This window comes from Sinocyclocheilus anshuiensis, unplaced genomic scaffold, assembly GCF_001515605.1.
Source record: "Sinocyclocheilus anshuiensis isolate Anshui unplaced genomic scaffold, SAMN03320099.WGS_v1.1 scaffold152, whole genome shotgun sequence".
NCBI lineage: Eukaryota > Metazoa > Chordata > Actinopteri > Cypriniformes > Cyprinidae > Sinocyclocheilus > Sinocyclocheilus anshuiensis.
Window position 1 is genome coordinate 3,180,849 of NW_015555781.1, and position 20,042 is coordinate 3,200,890.

At 39.1% G+C, this 20,042-nt stretch overlaps 1 protein-coding gene and 1 long non-coding RNA gene across 2 annotated transcripts in view; one reads left to right on the forward strand and one right to left on the reverse strand.

Moving 5' to 3' along the window:
* LOC107674630 (actin, cytoplasmic 1) overlaps positions 1 to 3,393 on the forward strand; it is a 4,777-nt gene extending 1,384 nt beyond the window's left edge. The window contains exons 2-6 of the mRNA XM_016468658.1: positions 1,250 to 1,379; positions 1,484 to 1,723; positions 2,034 to 2,472; positions 2,575 to 2,756; positions 2,853 to 3,393. Coding sequence (XP_016324144.1) covers positions 1,257 to 1,379; positions 1,484 to 1,723; positions 2,034 to 2,472; positions 2,575 to 2,756; positions 2,853 to 2,996 — 1,128 coding nt within the window. The 5' untranslated portion in view covers positions 1,250 to 1,256 and the 3' untranslated portion in view covers positions 2,997 to 3,393. The remainder of the gene's footprint in view (positions 1 to 1,249; positions 1,380 to 1,483; positions 1,724 to 2,033; positions 2,473 to 2,574; positions 2,757 to 2,852) is intronic.
* LOC107674631 (uncharacterized) overlaps positions 1 to 3,577 on the reverse strand; it is an 18,094-nt gene extending 14,517 nt beyond the window's left edge. Inside the window, exon 1 of the long non-coding RNA XR_001632518.1 lies at positions 3,405 to 3,577. This is a non-coding gene — a long non-coding RNA (uncharacterized LOC107674631). The remainder of the gene's footprint in view (positions 1 to 3,404) is intronic.
* Positions 3,578 to 20,042: the final 16,465 nt, after the last annotated feature.

Sequence of the window (20,042 nt, forward strand, 5' to 3'; positions counted from 1 at the left end):
ACACACACACACACTCTCTCTCTCTCTCTCTCTCTCTCTCTCTCTCTCTCTCTCTCTCTCTCTCTCTTGCTCTTTCTCTCTCTCTCTCTCTCTCTCTCTATCTCTCTATCTCTCTATCTATCTATCTATCTCTCTCTCTCTCTGCTGTGTTCTCATAACTGTAACTACTGGATATGTCCGGTGGAAATGACTAACGTTACCTGTTGTAGGCACGACATTGAATGGGCCGGTGTTGAAATACGTCTTCAACCCTTTTAACCTCAAGATGTGCTCAGGTTAACAATGATTTAACAGCTAATTTACAGTTTTAACGATGTTAGTGAGGCATGTTGCACACTTGATGGATAGCTGGCATGGGACGTTCTTTATGCAGGCAGTGCTGCAGCAGGGTGTGACCTATTTTAGCTAACGTTAGTCAGCTAACCAGCATTCATCTGCCGTTAACCAGACGAGTCTAATATTCTCTCGTTTGATGTCTAACGTTAAGTGATCAAAGACACGTCTGTTAGCTCGTTTTCAGCACTTGTAGGGAAAAATGGCGTTTTCTAGCGTAGTGTGCAGCCCTTCAGGCTTTCATTTAGGCTGATTAAGATTATTAAAGTGTTTTATTCACTATTAAAGCGTTACTAAATGCAAGGTAGTCGGTTTTAATAACTGGTGAAAAGTACTGGTTTGGTTTAAATGGTGGTTTATAATGGTGTCGGGGGATTTAAAAAAAAAAAAAAAACTCATTGATAAAGGCTATATAATATGAATAAGCTGAGGAAGATGGTTCACAGGTGCTTTAGTGGGAAGTCTGCTCGTGAGGAGTCAATGAAGTGACTGCAGATCTGTGACGCAGTTATTTTGGGCAGACGCCCGTTGAAATTAGGTTGAGTAATTGATACCAGGCGAGGAAGGATCGCGGATGTAGAACTTAATTTGTGTAGAATTTAGGGAGTGGCCCTGGCGTGATGAATGTCGAAATCCGTTCCTTTTTACTGAACCCTATGTCTCTGGCGGAGTGCCACACCGCCGGCAGCCGCAAAGCGGCTCAAACATTGCCTTTTATGGTAATAATGAGAGAATGCAGAGGGACTTCCTTTTGTCTGGCATATCTGAGGCGCGCATTGTCACTAGCACCCACTAGCGGTCAGACTGTAGATTGCAGCACGAAACAGGAAGTTGACTCCACATGGTCACATGCTCACTGAGGTTGTGTTCCTTGACCGCTGTGCACTTCTAAACCGGTTTTCTCATTCACTTACAGTTTAGCCATGGATGATGAAATTGCTGCACTGGTTGTTGACAACGGATCTGGTATGTGCAAAGCTGGATTCGCTGGAGATGATGCTCCCCGTGCTGTCTTCCCATCCATTGTGGGTCGCCCCAGACATCAGGTGAGAAATGGGATTAATTTCAGGCTGCCCAATAATGAGAATTATTTTTACGTTCTAGTTTCTTAATGTTGCTCTAAATTTAACATTATTTTCTGTCTTTACAGGGTGTCATGGTTGGTATGGGACAGAAGGACAGCTACGTTGGTGATGAGGCTCAGAGCAAGAGAGGTATCCTTACCCTGAAGTACCCCATCGAGCACGGTATTGTCACCAACTGGGATGATATGGAGAAGATCTGGCATCACACCTTCTACAACGAGCTGCGTGTTGCCCCAGAGGAGCACCCCGTCCTGCTCACAGAGGCCCCCCTGAACCCCAAGGCCAACAGGGAAAAGATGACACAGGTTGGTTTTTGGCTAGAAAATGGCGCTTGGAAGTCTCTAGTCTGTCCTGTTACCTCATTTTAAGTTCTCCTGTTCATTCACTCACTTTCTCCAGGCTTTGTGTCCTCTGAGCTCCTGAGTTTCTCTTTTGCTGGAAGCAGCAGGTTATATACTTTGCCTGCCTGTTTTGCGGTTTTCTGCCACACTCTTATTCTCTCTGCACTTTTGTTTATTTACTCTGGATTTCCAACTAAACTCTGCATGGATGTGTGGATGGTGTGCTGTAATTGTTTTTAGCATCAAGCTAACTTCTCAAACTCTCTCTCTCCAGATCATGTTCGAGACCTTCAACACCCCTGCCATGTACGTTGCCATCCAGGCTGTGCTGTCCCTATATGCCTCTGGTCGTACCACTGGTATCGTGATGGACTCTGGTGATGGTGTCACCCACACTGTGCCCATCTATGAGGGTTACGCCCTGCCCCATGCCATCCTCCGTCTGGACTTGGCTGGCCGTGACCTGACTGACTACCTCATGAAGATCCTTACCGAGAGAGGCTACAGCTTCACCACAACAGCCGAGAGGGAAATTGTCCGTGACATCAAGGAGAAGCTCTGCTATGTGGCTCTTGACTTTGAGCAGGAGATGGGCACCGCTGCTTCCTCCTCCTCCCTGGAGAAGAGCTATGAGCTGCCTGACGGACAGGTCATCACCATTGGCAATGAGAGGTTCAGGTGCCCAGAGGCCCTGTTCCAGCCATCCTTCTTGGGTAGGTATCCTGACAAACACTACCTCGTCTGTGTATGTACTTCTAGATTTGAGTTGTAGAACATTGAGGAACTTGGGTTAACTATTTGTCTTCCTTTTGCAGGTATGGAGTCTTGCGGTATCCATGAGACCACCTTCAACTCCATCATGAAGTGTGACGTTGACATCCGTAAGGACCTGTATGCCAACACTGTATTGTCTGGTGGTACCACCATGTACCCTGGCATTGCTGACAGGATGCAGAAAGAGATCACATCCCTGGCCCCCAGCACAATGAAAATCAAGGTGAGCTAGGCTCTGAGTTATGACTTGCCTCACATAAGTTGATAACTGAACATTTGTGGCAGCTCTGCATCTTTCTAATCGTTCATCTCTCTACAGATCATTGCCCCACCTGAGCGTAAATACTCTGTCTGGATCGGAGGTTCCATCCTGGCCTCCCTGTCCACCTTCCAGCAGATGTGGATTAGCAAGCAGGAGTACGATGAGTCTGGACCATCCATTGTCCACCGCAAATGCTTCTAAACGGACTGTTACCACTTCACGCCGACTCGAACTGCGCAGAGAAAAACTTCAAATGACAACATTGGCATGGCTTTTGTTATTTTTGGCGCTTGACTCAGGATCTAAAAACTGGAACGGTGACAGCAATGGTTTTTGGCAAATAAGCATCCCCGAAGTTCTACAATGCATCTGAGGACTCAATGTGGTTTTTCTTTGTTTGTTTTTTTTGTTTTTTTTGTCATTCCAAATGTTTGTTAAATGCATTGTTCTGAAACTTATTTGCCTCTATGAAGGCTGCCCAGTAATTGGGAGCATACTTAACATTGTAGTATTGTATGTAAATTATGTAACAAAACAATGTCTGGGTTTTTGTTCTTTCAGCCTTAAATTTTTTTTTTTTTTGTTCCAAAAAAAAAAACGAAGCTTTACTTTTTTTTTTTTTTGTTCCAAAAAAAAAAACGAAGCTTTACCATTCAAGATGTAAAGGTTTCCATTCCCCCTGGGCATATTGTAAAAGCTGTGTGGAACGTGGTGGTGCCAGACATTTGGTGGGGCCAACCTGTACACTGACTAATTCCAATAAAAGTGCACATGTGTAAGACATCCTACTCTGTGATTTCCTGTTTGTGCTGAATGAACTTACTCTAAAGTCTTAGTGGACTCTTTAAAAGTAGTCTTCCCTTAAAGTTTTGCTCAATTAGATGTTAAATTGGAAAACACTTTAGTGACATGGACACTGGTTATCTTGACCTGTTAAATGTAGGATTAGCTGGATGTTCTTGCTGGCTTTAACAAATCAGTAGTTTTGAAACTTCATTCTCAGAATGGCTTATGCAAAATAACTTGCTCTAAAATGACTTGAGAGTATCAGACTAAAGTAGCAACATAAATGCGTTTACCCAACTGCACATTATCTGTAATGCATTTCCACATCATTACAAGTGGTTTTCAAAACTAAATGTTCTCAGAAATTCTCAGCTCTCATTAAATTTCCATGGGATAAAATTATAGCAAGGCTTTGTGAGGACACCATTTAAAACGCTTTAGAGGTGTCTGCCACCATGGTTGACATATAACTGCTTCTGCATATAAACACTAAAAAAAAAATTTAATTAAAAATGATTGCCAAACATGACTTTGGGGCATTTAAAGTACATTGGAGAATAATCAAGCTCTAATTAAAAGTTTTTATAGCTAACTGACCCAAGGGGCTAACAAGTCACTTGTAACTTCATTCCTATCTGAACTATTTAATATTAAACCGTGTCTCATGGTATTCGGGAACACTCGTGAATGCATAATTCTTTTATATTGAAGTCTGAACACATCTTTCTGAGAGAGCATTCTTTATGCCACGGTCTGATGGTGCTGATTTTTAGTTTGTGCTTCACATAACGGTACAGCAGATGGCGCTACACTCACAGCAAACTAATTTCTTGTTGCCTTTAAGAAAACGGCCTCTAATCTAAGAGACCAATGGTAACTCAAGGTGCAAGAGAATCAGTGTTTTCTCTTGGGCAGAATCCAAATTTGTTTTAAATATTTTTAGTAAAATATGAAATAGAAAAACAAAACGTGGCACATACCTAATTTGTGCAGACAATACTCTAACTGGCTGCTGTTTTTAGGTTGAATCTGGTGCTCGACCTTCGGTTATTGATGCAGTAGATACTTATAAATATGGGTGGCCTAGTTGCATATGATTTACTGCAAGCTGCTCCTCGTCTGACAGCACTTGATGAAAAATAATCAAGAGATTTTCCTGCTGTGTACATCTGTGCGCGCGTACAGCATAATACAGATTGTGCTTTATTAATAGCCGAGGTAACTTTCGGTGTACTGAATTACACCAAGCAAAATCAATATTCATTATTTATCTAACCTACAAACAATATTGTCTTTTTAGATGTAATTTAGCTGTATCTTTTATTACCACTGATGTTTTTCTTTTTGTAAAGCTTGCCTTAAAGGGGTCATATGATGTTGCTAAAAAGAACATTATTTTGTGTATTTGGTGTAATGAAATGTGTTTATGAGGTTTAAGGTTAAAAAAACATTATTTTCCACATACTGTACATTATTGTTTCTCTTCTATGCCCCGCCTTTCTGAAACGATTTTTTCAAAGCTCATCGGTCTGAAAAGCGAGGTGTGCTCTGATTGGCCAGAGGAAAAACTGAAATCGCATCATATGACCCCTTTAAATATTTTATTCATTAAGCAGCAAACATAAATGATTTACAAATGCATGAACAAATACAAACCTTGTGAATTTCATAATCAGCCGAGTTCATCTGAATTTGCTTTCTACCCCCAACACAAGCACACAATGTCATTCTTCCCTTCAACTTAGCCTCCCACGTACATTCATGCATCCCACGGGAACTTGTGCCTCTCAGCAAACGCCCGCGTGCGTCGACTTGATTGTGGTGCGGTATGGTCACGCAGGAACGCAGGCCACGCACGAATGTTCCCCTCCATTCATGATGAAATAATTACACAGAGGAACAAGCCACTAATAAGTGAGTAGTGGGCGACAGAGACATTAGCATTCATAGCGCTATTTCTCATTGATTGCGCAATTATTCGAAAGACTCATTTAGTCCTGTCCCACAGACATGAGCATTTATGATTGATTGCTTAATGCAAAACAGACTCAAGGATGTTTTAATTTTGTTGTGATTTTGTAATGAACAGAAGCGAGGGGTGCTGCCGGAGGTGTTGTGCCCGTGATATGGACGAGCTCCATTGTGTTCGGGGCCCCTCTAGAGCTGTGGTCAAATGAGCACTTGAAGTCAGAACACTTTAGTGGTGCCTCGCAGTGTCCGACTGAGCGTGTAAGGAGGTTCTGCTCACAGCAGTCTCACCTCCAGGACAGAACCTCCACCAGTGTTATTTTAGTCTCATTGAGATACTATTATATGTTTTATTAATATTTTGAATGTTTTATTTTCATATTTTCTGATTTTTAACTTAAATGATTTAGTAAATGTTGTTGTGTTATGTCATTCTTATTTTTAAATGTCTATAGCCTATATTTGTATTTTTTGTATTAATTATTTTAAATATTTTGTTAATTATTGTTTCAGTTTGAGTTATTTTAGTACATCAACTTAAAATTGCCTTTGCAGCTGAAACAATGTTTTCAATAAATATCTTTTAACAATGAACCACCAATTAACTTATTTTCTTTGTAAAATTATTTTTTTTAATATTTTTAAATGAATCAAATCTGCTGTCACCTAACCCCGAAATAAACTGAAATATTTCATTAAAATCCAGTCTGTCCTATACAGTTTTTATTCATTATCATTTTAGCTTTAGTTATTAAAATTTAATGAAAATGAGAAATGGTGCCTTGGCAACTAATTGAAATAAAATACGTTTTTTTTTTTTTATTTCAGTTATTTTTAATTTTTTCATTTGTCATTTTTTTTTAACAAATGAATTTTGCTGTCACCTTACCCCAATATAAACTAAGCTATTTAATTAAAAGTCAGTCTGTCCTATATAGCTGTTTTTAATTATTATTTAGCTATTTTAGTACATCAACAAACTAAATAAAAAGAACAAATGTTGCCTTAACAACTAGCTGAAATAAGATTGAAATTAAGGTTTTTTTAATGGTTTTAGTTTTAGTTACCTATAATAACCTTGATTCTGCAGCTGAAACCTTGGGAGAGGAGAAATGATCTGATTTTCAACTACATAAATATCTGGGCTGCCAGATGTTCAGTATCTGTGATGATCTAGGCTTTTTCTAACTTCAAGAAATACATCTTTTCATCATATGGTGAAGTATAATTGATTGGTTACAGTGTCTTTGTAAAGTTTCATTTGAAAAGAACATCTTCCACTTTTAGTACAGTCCCATTTCCTGCAGAGCCCAAGGGACAGTTATAATGACAGGTAACTCATCATTAGGAGACAGTTCTGCAATATGTTACAATAATTATGAGAAGCCACTTAGATGCTTCTCCTTTTGCTCTTTATATTTTTATTTCAGTTCATATGAAATACAAATGACTGCTTGACACAAAAAGAAATTTGTATAATGAATGTATTCTCTTTCTAGAATTATATGTAAAAATATTTAATAAATCAAATCTGCTATGTCACCTAACCCCAAAATAAATTAAACTATGTCATTAAAAGCACGGAGAATGTGCCGCAATCAAGGAAATTGAGAAAGATGTTGTCTGAAGTAATGGATAATCCACAAGGGGAACCAGATGCATTCTGTCCTTTGAGCAGTTTAACTCTGGCCTCAGATAAAAAATATTGAGAAATTGAGACAAGCCATCTGGATGTCAACTCTTCAGCTATTCTAATAAATAATATCTAATCTTTCATCTTCTAGTCTTGGAATAATAAATCAAATCATGCAAATAAATAGATGCTTAATTCCAAGTTCAATTTGCTTGCAGATTAGAGGCTTTCTGAGCCGTTGAGGGATTCTGTACAATGTCCCTATTCACTGGATGTCACATTCATCATGGCTTTCATTACAGCTCTGCACAGGCTCGGTACACTACTGAATGATGTACAGGAAGTTGCTTTTCACTGTCATTCCACAAAGTCAAGGTGTTGTGATCATCGCTGCATTTCTTTGACTTGTACAACAAACACTGTCATGCCACTTAAAAAAAGGATCAAACCAAGGATGCTTTATTTATCCATGCGTTAAAGCAGGGGTTTTCAACCTTTTTTAGTTTCATTCACGGATCCGTTATACTGATGTACATTTGATATTTTCTTTACTGTTTACATTCACTTAAAACAACCGACTGTGCTTACAAGGATACTTGTCAAGACAGCCATTGGTATTCACCTGCTGTCTGAGAAGGCTATCTGTTTGTGCACTTCAGGTGTGTGCGCGGTGCGCATAGAAACGCTCTATCACAGTGCGTGAGTACCGCATTGAGATGTCTTGGGCTTAAATGGCTTAAAATTACTTTAATGTTTAAACTGACAAGATTTAAAACACGTGAGAATGAAAAACTTTCTCGAGGAAGCAGCACTGGCCTGATCGTTAAGATAGTTTTGGGGGGTGAAGGTGACAGATGGGGGGGCTGAAACCCACCTAAAAAGGGTTTAGAACCGCCCCTGGTATAGCGTGCATAATTATACTGAAACATAAATATATAACCAGTTTACCTGATTCAATGTGATGGCTGAGCCTGTTTCTGAGATAACAACATGCCAATCCGTGGTTGGATTTCGGACACGGCTAATCGTAAATCATTTTATACTGTCAATAAGCGTGACCAGGGTTGCCGGGTTTTCACAACAAAACCCGCCTAATTGCTACTCAAAACTAGCCCAAAACTACAAAACGCGGCAAGTGTTAAAGTTGCCCAATTCCGCGGGAAAAACGCGGATTTGGCAACACTGAGCGTGACTGATACTCGAGCCAACTCTGTTCTAACTGTCGACTAAACCAGTCAGAAGATAAATGGCTAAAGATTTGTTAACTCATATTCATAAATTCTCAAGGGAACGTCTCTGAATTAACTGATGCTCGCGCCCCCCTTGACAGGTGCTGGCGCCCCCCTGGTTGAAAACCCCTGCGTTCAAGAATAAAAAATATCCACCTAAAAAAAATGGTACCAGTGTTCCAAGCATTACAGGGGGCATTTTGGTGCCGGTTCTGCATTTCATAACCGGTAGGCCTATTTTTTAATCATTCAATAATATTAATATTCCAGCCAACTTGAACTACTAAAATCTGATTTGTACCATAAAAAATACTGATAACCACCATAATGACACAGGGTAAAACAAAAAGTCACATGATGAATTAGAGATCATCATAACAACCTTTTCCATAAACAATCGCTAATGCTTTGTTGCAATGTTACCCTTACAAAGACAAAATGCCATCATTGTAACACACGACTCTAAGCACTGATTAAACCACTGTACCAAAAAAAAAAAAAATCTATAGCAACATTAATCAAATGACAATATTAACATATTATTTAGAGTAACATTACATGTATTGTCCTGGTAACATTTGTGTTTAAAAATGCTTTTTAAAATTATAGTACTAAAAACATCTTAAAGTGTGCCTCGGTAGCAACCAAACAACAACTGAATTATACAATATTTTGCCAAATTGCCACAAATCACTAAAACTATAAACTATATCACTTTATGGAACAACTGTTTATTTTGATTATTATTAATGCTATATACTTTATATACCCCTGTGAGCATTTCAGATGACACAAACCCTCAATCAACAGCTGAAACTGCTAAATCTTCCTTATATTGTAATCATCATGATCACAGCATGTAATCATTGCTTAATCATTTGTTTTATCCCAGAATTGTACATTTCTATCATATGGACATTACTTTGACACAGTCACCTCTGATAACAGATTACTCTTAATTGTAATGTAGAAACATGCATTTTATGTAAAGCTGCTTTGAAACGATATGCCTTGTGAAAAACACTACAAATAAACATAAATTGAATATTCAAAAAATAAAGAAATCAGTTTTTTAACCATTGCTGAATGTATACTATCATTAATGTAACATCATAACCTATATCCCCATAATGCATAGCTGTAAAGGATAGTTAATCTAACATGAACATTTTTGGCATTACTCACCCTCTTGTCATTCTAAACATCACACTATGGCATTTAAAGACATGGGATATAGCACCTGACTCATACTCTGTAATGTCATTTTTTTTTTTTTCATTTTTGGAGCTTGTCAGTGCTTGATCACCATTCACTTTCATTGTATGGAAAACAGCAGCTTTCTCCTTTTTTTTGTTCCACAGAAGAAATAAAGTCAAACAGGTTTGGAATGACATATGGGCGAGTTGTGATGACCAGATTGTCATTTTCGGGGCAACTATCCCTTTAAGTGGCTTATTGTGTTATTGAGTCACTTCTTATGTGGTATGCAAAGGCATGTAATCATTATGTCCCTGGAAAAAATGAGTATTTCCCACTAATAATCTTATTATAACATTTGTGCTATTATGACACCTGAATATTCTTGTGGGAAGATTCTCTGCAGGCCCTAATCCTCTGACTCATCTCTTCACAGCCCATTGACCCTGCTGTCTTCATTTAAACACAGCGTTATGTTATTTGTAATGTGCACACAAGTGAGTAACAGCAGCTCTCCTGTGCTGTTTGCATATGTTGTCAGGGGGAGCTTTACGTCACGCTCCAGCTCTGAATGGATATACGTTCACTAAACATAGTGCTCAGTGATGCCTTTACCAAAAGGTGCCATGTGTTTTGGACATTTACATATACATTCAAGGTGTATGAATATGTCAGTCATATAGAACAGCCACGGGAGCATCACTGTTATAAGGGTTCGTGAGATGGTGCCCAGATGGCACAGCAGGTGCAGCGTCCCACTCTGGGCACATGGTTAGAATGTACCTGTCAAAAAACACTTCATCCTTGAATCTATACATCTCCCCCTTGTGTTTTAGCTCACACAGCTCGAGGTGATAACCCTGCAGCATCCAAGACATTTACAGTGCAGTCACGAGATGGGAAGGATGAAATCTCAAGAAAATGGCAGCCAGACCCCCCAAAAAGCGGAATTATTTTTTGCTTAGTGGTCAGCCTTTCCGTCACTCCCTTGCTGCGTGACATTTACAGACAAAATGACATAACAGAAAACAAATCATCAGACAAATAATGGTGTCTGTTTTCTGCGCTTCTCCATTCAGATATAATGAATGAGGACTAGAGCTTTCAAGCTTCTAAAAGGGCACAACAGCATTAAAGTAAATGCACTCGACAAGTGACATATATGACTTGTGCACAATATTTTATATTATTCTGAAGCCATATATGATACAATAGAGAAACAGGGTTATTATCGTTAACTAAAATTTCATAAATGTCACACAGCTCCATAACTCCATAAATGTCACACAGGGCACAAAATCACCATCCAGATCATTTTCATTAACTGTTCCTTGCTAGTGGAATGATCTTACCAACCTCATCCAGAACACAGAGACCCTGACAACATTCAAGGGACGACTGAAAACTCATCTCTTACAAGAGCACTTCAAAAAATAAAAAATAAAAAACATTCCTCTATCTATGCTCTTACTTTTTCTTAATCCTTCTCTGTTCTAGCTTGTACTATTCTAGACGATGTCTGAAACTTAGTCTTACAAGCACTTCTCATGTTTATTTGCCTCTTTATGATGAATTGCTTGTTGTATTCCTCATTTGTAAGTCACATTGGATAAAAGCATCTGCTAAATGAATAAATGTAAATGTAAAAACATTTTTTATTTAATTGAAATAAAGCAAAAATAAAATAAAAATATTAAGATGAAAAACTTAAATCATTAAATCATCAAAAAAACCCTGTAGTTTACATTAAAGCACTAAAATCATGCACTAACTGGAAATAAATGGCAAAATAGTAAAAAGTAAAAATGACAGAAGCACAACATTTCTAAAACAAATAAAAAAAATAAATTAATTAACAAAATGAAAACTGAAAAAATGCTAATTCAAAATATTAATAAAAAACTAGATAATAATAAAATAACACTGGTGAGAAACAGGCTGAAATTAAAGTCCTTAAATCATCAAATTTTGTTTTAGCATCATATAGCAGCATAATTATTAATACACAGTCAGTCATTTTACTGACAAAAAGCTCGATGGATTTCTATGGACACGACTAGAAATAATAGGCTTGTTTGAGATGCGCCTCGCCTCGCCTGAAATAAAGGCGAGAGCAGGCGGCTGCAGTGAGGGGAGGAGTGAAATAAGAGCAGGCAAGACGGACAGTTCTGACCTCTCGAAGTGAACAGATATCTACGAGATTACTTGTTTTGTTACTGTCCTCTGGCACTGTTTCATTATATTAACGTTGTTCATCTTTTTCTATTTTCCTTTACATTTGAATGTTTCTCGTTGTATTGTTCTGATGTATGGCATAATAATAATTAAAAAAAAAAGATACCTATATCGAAGGCAGATATCGCGTAATTCACACTCACGTGCTGTGCTGCTGATTAACATGATATGATTTCAGTTCTGTTGCCTTTATATAAAAATAAATATGATGAACAAGACACTCAAAGTGCTTGCTATTTAATTCCATACGAAAGGCGTATTTATCATCCATTTTTACTTTAATACAAACATGTATTTTAGATTTTTATAGAAATATGACAACAATCACATTATTTCACACAGAGATCGCACTGTCATAGTGTTTGGGAACATTCATAATTAAAGAGTTGGATTCCCATGCTAAGCATGGACAAAGTTTCAAAAAACAGTTTGGAGGTATGAGAGTATTTCTGTGCCAAAAATTTTACTTCCGGGTTCGTACAAGTTTGGAGAGGTTTTTCCATCATGGCTCTTAATGACATAAACGAGGGTGGAACTCCTTATATGGGCATTTCTCCCGGAAGAACGCGCCTAAGCACGTGTTGTTGTCTCAGTGTTGCCAACTTAACAATTTTGTTGCTAAATTTTGCAACTTTTCACACTACCCTAGCAACTTTTTTTTCCAAAAGCACCTAGCAACAAATTACATGTATTTTAGATTTTTATAGAAATATGACAACAATCACATTATTTCACACAGAGATCGCACTGTCATAGTGTTTGGGAACATTCATAATTTAAATACATAATCACATGAAATCAGATAGAAAATAAAATATTTTAGAAGAGAACACATCATCACGGTTGTCTGAACCAATGAGCCAGATTTTGCTCATCTCAAACAAGCCTAATGACTATTTCCAGTTCAGTTAATGAGTCAGATGATTCTGTTACCGCTTTGATCGATTTAGTTTAGAGTGATTCAAACCGAACAATTCATTAAAGGGGGGGGTACAATGCTGTTTCATGCATTCAGAGTTGTTTACACTGTTAAAGAGTTGGATTCCCATGCTAAGCAAAATCCATTATTCATTATCCATTGTAACCCTGTAACCCAAAAACACAAAATGCTATGCGTAATTTAAAATGCAGGTAAAAAAAACCCTGTGAAAAATCAATATGGAAAATGCCTTCATATTAACATAGATTGTGCCCTATTTTTATACTAACTAACTGCTAATACACTGCTTAAAACTATAATTGTTCCTCCAGATGCTGTGATCTACAGATGAAGGTCATCAATCAATCTGTAAGGACATTGGGTGTAGAATGAAACTAATGAGCTCAGAGGGAACACAGAACCTCGTGGCCTCTCTGCCAGTCTCTGTTCATTCACTCAAGGTTGAATCAGGGACGAAGTTATTGTGTATTGTGGAGTTCGCCGCATGTATGGAAAAAGCACTTTGCTAGTACCACAGGTAGATGTGTTATACATTCAGTGCAGTGCCTGTGAATACTGTGCGAAACTAAAAACGCTATGGTGACTATGATGGATTAGATTCTTTTCAAGTAAGAAAGTGCAGAGCTGTGCAAGGCTTGATTGAACATCACAGTGGCCGTCTACCTGCCTGCAGGGAGCAGAAAGACAGTTTCCGCCCAACTCTCTCGGCAGGGGCACTGCAGGGCAGCTGAAAGGAAAAGAGGAGCGAGGTTTACTTTTTCACATCCTGGCATCAGTCGTTGGTGAGTGATCTCTGCTTTCAACACACAGCTTACAGGATAAAGCTCAGTGCTTCAGGTGTGTTTACAGTGGACTGGACCATCTAATGCAAGAAGGTGAAGACCCTCCAGGCAGTTTGGATGTTGACAGCTCCTTCTTTACTGTTTGTTCCTTTTAGAGGGGCGCAGCGGCAGTGGGATGGGAGAGCTTAGTGGTGGGGCCTCCATCTGGGACTCCTGTCAGAATATTTGAAGCAGATCCCACAGGAAAGGAGACCTTTACCCCTCCAGGCAACATGGATCAATGGCCTCCTCTGCCTCTCTTTGAGCAGATGAATGCATCGTATGTTAGCATGCAGCGAGAGCGTTCAGAACCTCAGTGTGTCGTTTCAGAGCATTCACTTCACATGCACTCTTTTACTCAAAAAGAAGCATTAGTCGAGATTTGATTAAAATTCAAAACCGTCATGGCACTTTTCTGAGTGCGAACTGCTTATGCACTCGCACTCTCTGTCTGCATATTAAAAAAGCACAATTTGTTATTACTGGCAAAGGAGCTGCACTGCGAGAACTTTCAGTTGATCTTGGTGGAGATGCTTTTGTCAGATTAATAACCAGATAGTGAGCCATTTGAGAACACAGCAGTCTTATATCCGCTTCTTTATTATGAAGTAGTAAAAAGAAAATGTCTCACAATCAAAACATTTGAAAAGGCACATAATGGAAATGAGGAAAAGAAAAAAAAGACTTTAGATGGAAAAGGGTGGAAACAATTTTCATCACTTCCCATTCCAACTGTTCAGAAAAGAAAATAATTTAATTTAGTCATAACCTAAACATACAAACATATGATAAAGCTAAACACAGACAAATCCATCAATCAATCAAGAAAAAATACAAAACATCATTACGATACTGAAAAAATATGTAATTATAATAATACAATGTTTTTTACGAAATGTCTATTTAATGGTTTTAAGAGCCACCTGAACAAAAGAAGTGCAACATATACTAACTATAATTTACCCAGCTGCTTTTTAATGGCTGTCATTGAAGAAAGATACTTGCCCAGAGAGCATGTAGTTACAGCATGGACCAGCAGGGGCTAATGGTGCCATAATCATAGACTATAAAAACATAATATGCTAACTTTTTGGTTCTAAACAGGCACAATAAAGCCACAAGCAAAAAAAAAAAAAATTTATTATATATTTTGCATGAAGCTACTGCAACAAGAAACAGCAGAGTCTGAAAATTAGCCGGACACTTGGTTTCTTGGTGGACATACTGTATGTGACGCTCCATCGAAATGAGTCAGAAGTCACAGTAGGCCGTTTGTGGAGAAAAAGTTCAGCAAAATCATTGAATTTTGATTATTTTGTGTTTTATGTTGTTTTTGATGAAACAAAGTCTCAGCTTTCAAATTGTCAATTTCATAATGAAATACAAGAAATAAATTTACAAGAGCATATAGCTAAAACTGTAAATACAATGATGAATGTATGCACTGTAATTGTAAATGCATTTGTTATTATTTTTGTCACCATTTATTGTTATCTTAATTATTGAAATGTATGCTTGAATAAATTTAGCATACATGTAAAAATAAATTCTGTGATTTTTTTTTTTTCACTATTTAAATGATTTACTTTCATTCAATGCATAAAACACCAAATGAGTTCCTGGATCAAGACAATTTCCAATGATGGAGTGGGTCACATATTAATCCTATTCCTGTCTGCAGTAAATCTAAATATGAATTACATTTTATTCATATGATTTTTGCAGAATAAGATTTATCAAGTAATCATCACCAGATTGAACCAACAATTTAATAGATGCTAAATGAAACCCAGCACTGCTTTAATACAGAAACTAATAACATCCTAGCCTAGCTTTTGTGAGTTATTCTTCAGGGCAACAGCCAATTTATACTGGCAGTTGAGCTGAGCTTCATTATGTCCCACCGTTTAAAACAGTGACAGTCAAAACTCGAAAAAGTTCATTGGGCTGATTGGAGATTACTTCATTTGAAGTGATTCCCTGTGTAAAAACACTTAATTCCGGGCCAAGCTTTAACGGATGAAACCAGCCCTTGACTGCACCGTTTGCGGACTGTATTGAGGGTGACAATTCTCCTCCAGCTGATTTCCTTCTCCTCAATGGCAAACCGAAGGGGCGTCGCAGAATTCACCCCCACCCGTGTCAAATCATTCTCTGCAACACAGAGCCAGAATTAATGTTAAATGGCCCTCCTCAAAAGACAGGCATCCCAGGTGTGTGCGACACGCTTATAAATCCTGTGGCCGCCGAATTCACTCTGCTGGCAGAAAAACGTGTAGGTGGCCAATGGCTGATTATTGCTCACCTCCCTCTTTAACAATCATCACAGTTGGAGGAGGTGAGCAGCCTATATTAACCCCTCCGTCTATCAGCCCTTCACTTCTAGAGACCCAACTGCTAATTCCCGAATAGATCGACAGTAATTTGTTAACGGTGACTGATAGGAAGGCAGCAGGAAAAGCAATCCTCTCAGTGATAGATCTGGGTTTTTCCCACCCATCCTCCCCTCAAACTGTGTACTTTGGCAATCTTTAGGAAAAGTGCTCCGCAGGGTTTGAAGGTCCCTTTTTGTTGAACATAATGGCTCTTGATCCAACCACTGCAATCACCCCCCTCTCCTCTAAACTGCCTTTTGCTCAGTTTGATTTCCGGTTGTCTGGTTCTCACTCACGCACCCTCTGCCTGAAAGAAAATGCTGAGCTGGAGCTTGGCTTTTCACCTCCATAAGTTAACTCTGGCACACAGTTTATTACCAGCATGGCTGATGTTGTTGTTGATGATGATGTTGTTGTTGCAATCAATAGCAAAGCATGTGTGACTAGGTTGAATTCTGGGAAATCATTGACGTGAGTCGCATGCAACTTCCATCATACAATATGCGACTCGGCAACAGATTGGCCAATAGAAAACCAAGTGGGAATGCTTGTGAACTGCATTTTACATTCATTTTGCATTTTGCATTTTACATATGCCACCGCTAGATAGCCAACGTGTGTTCAAAGGCGCTTTCAGAGTAAATACATCACCGCACATCAGCGCAGCTAAACAAACGCCCCTCTCGATGAAATACTGCGAAACAAATTGGAAGCACTTGACTGCAGATTTCATTATTAAGTCTGGTAATAAGTTCAGTACTCTAAGGACTGAATAACCCACAGATAATGTGATTCACTTCCATCATGCAATTTCCCTGTGTAATTTTACTATAAAAACCATGTACAATCTCAGCAGGACCCTTCCAAGGCAGTTTATAATGTACAAAAACACAACACAACTGGTCACTTATTGCTTTCCGTTACAAAAAATCTCATCTTTTTTCCTGTAAAACATTACCATTTCAAGCAAAATGACAGAGTGATATTACCAAGGCTCTGGGTGTCTCTCTCTTCCCACAATGGGAGCCGGAGATTCGGTGACTGTCGGAATGGGGGAGTTGGCCACTAATGTATCCACACAGCAGGATATTGGAACAACAAGGCAAATGGCTCTCCTGTGAGGAGCCGAGGTCCATTGCACACATTTTCTTGGTTTATTCCTAACAGGTGCACACACACGCATCGGTGCTGTGTGTTGTTCGTCTTAATGCTGAGGCAGTGATTGTTATGCCCTGGAGATTATTTTATGAACAGGGCCCTCCCTAAAACGGTTTGAACAGCCGAGAGCACAGTAAGACATGCATCTCTGCGCTTCATACTGCCATAAATCCTGTTCCTGTTGAGGGGGAAGCAATTTGGTAGGCAGAGTGATATGGGCCATGACAGGACTGGGTCTTGGGCCTCAGAGCCATGACAAAGGCCTCGTGGCCCCGAGCAATGCCAGTCAGCTTGTTTTCTGTCAGCACACAAAGTAATGAAGGAAGGTAGAGGCTCTGGACTGAGACTCCTTCCAATCCACAGACCCAAGAGGGTCAAGGCACCGCTTCACTGAAATGAAACCATTTTCTACCCAGCAATCACTTCTGAATTATTCCACTTTCCCTTTTATACTAATGGACTGAGACTGCCGATAAATGTTTGTTTTTATACTGCAATCATTTTAATGGGTCATAAATGGTAAAATGCTCCCGCAATATGGACGACCCTTGCTCTGAGGACCTTAATGTTTAATGCAGTCCTAAAGCAAATACTCAATCATATCTCCATTCAAACGCAGCTTGTGTTTAGCAGTGATCAGTAACGGTGAAAATCAGCCACACTTCCATTTGGAGGCCATTTTATGGTGGCCTTGGTGATGGAAGACACAAAATGGACTCTGGATATTGAGGGGAGGTGTAGAGGAAAAGTCAACCATTAGTGTGTAGAACTTCAAATGGCATCCCTGGTGAGAGATAGAGCTGCCGACGTCCTCTCCATCACAGTACGCTTCCATCATTCGGCGCGCGTTAATTGTTCCACGCCTCAGTTCGTTAAATGAGCATTCCGGCTAAATGACTCCTGAATAGTTTATCATGATGGAGGGTATGAATATTGCATGGCTGCTTTCTGCTTTTTTTGGTCTTATTAGCATAATGATTCTTTGCGTTGCGCTGTGGCCCCTTCTGACAGAGGATCATAGCTAGTCGACAGAGAGGAAGGTGGCCTTTGGTGGGTTTATTGGAGGGTTTAATTGCTTTTATGAGCTTTGGCAGTGGCGGTTGACTCCCACAAGGCCGCATCTCTGCTCTTAAAAATGCTCACGTTTTTATGGGGCGTCATAATACATGTAGCCAGAGTATACATATATGCTCCCATTGAGCAACCGCATCACTTTTGACTGTTGTCATTTTCACACACAGCGGGAGTCGCCGATTACTCAGGGCACATTATTGAGCCGTAGCTGCCTTTGCCCCAGAGCTCCTGTTCTCTCATTTAAATGAAATTCCATGATAATTTGGAGGTGATACACCTTTGAATATTTTTTAGTCACATGTGAATTCTCTCGTGCTGAAAGCACAAGCAGAAGAGCATAGGGAGAGTCATTAGTCTGTAATTTCTCAAACAACCGGATTCAGACACAGAACGTTACTACACGTCACAGGGTGCAAGTGCTACTCTGATTGCACTCTGTTGCAAGCTCTCCGTGTGCTCAAAGAGATGCGGAGGTCTCTAAACTTTTTTCTTATTTGATGCCTCTGCTTAAGTGATTGACATGAAAAATGCCTGGATTCTGATGTGTTGACTTGACAAACGCAGCAGGTTCAAACATATCTTTAGCTTCAATGGATCACAGCACCTCAAACGCCGTGGTTGTGAATGTCTTTACACTGGAGATATGGAGGGTTTTGCCTTTGTCTTTATGAAAGTGATCCATGAAAGGATCGTGAAACACTGCTGAAATACAGCGAACCCAAATGTGGGAGTTAAAGGGATAGTTCAGTGCAAAATGAAAATTCATCATTTACTCTGTCTTTCCAAATGTGTATGCCTTGTCATTTTTGTCTTATCTGTCCCTTTGCATTTTTGTTAGTAATACAATTTAAGGCGCACTTCCATTAGATTGCATTATGCTAATTTCATGCCACTACAAGCAAAATCAAAGGCATGCATTTTCAAATCTCATCTGCAGTGTTAATGTAAATTGAGAAGAAGTGCTTTTGATGGAGAGAAAAAAAAAGCCAAGGGCTTTAAATTTAACATGATTTGTGACAGCACAATTCAAGCATTCTTTACGATTTCACAAGCACTTAAAACGCAATCTCTTCCTTATTTAGAGTACTGGAACAGCGAATGGTTTCAAATAGTGAGGTCACAGTCATACCAGGCCACTAATAATAGGAGTTCCTTCTAAAGAGAGCACTTTAGCTCCATTTCACCATGGTAGACTAAAGATCAGCAAACATGTTTTGCCATTTTGGCAGGGAGGTGGCGCATTTCCACTTGAAGAAATAATTTATAAGTGATCAACACAGCAAACATGACTCCCTTGGTAACTTTAATTGCCCAGGAAACAATTTTTTTTTTTACCTCAAAGCAAGCTTCGTTCTGTTGCCGTGTGGCAAATTCACCAAAGACGTTGCACTAGCATTAGCAAAATGAGCTCGGCTTCAGTTCAATGCAGCTGCTATAAATTGTTAATTGTTCCAGGAAGCTTTAAAATGGTATCCTGATGAATGTGATTGATCACGAGGGAGACTCAGAAACCACCTCTTGCATAACATTACACCCTGGTGACCTTTTGAATCTATTGCACCACTGTGAACAGCACAGAGTGTGCAATGAATCCTCACGCATGCTAAAAAACGCTTTTTCAGAAATGGGAAGGGGAGGGGGCATTCCATTTTGCTGGTTAAATGGCTCAAGGACTACCATAACACAAATAACACTCATTCAATAGCGCACAATATTTTCAGAGGACATTAATCTTCCTCAATGTGGACGTGAATATGCAATTCAGCTATGTTGTAAGATGAATCCTTTTTACAGCATTCCTGTGGTCACATGACCGAAATTTCAGTATGAT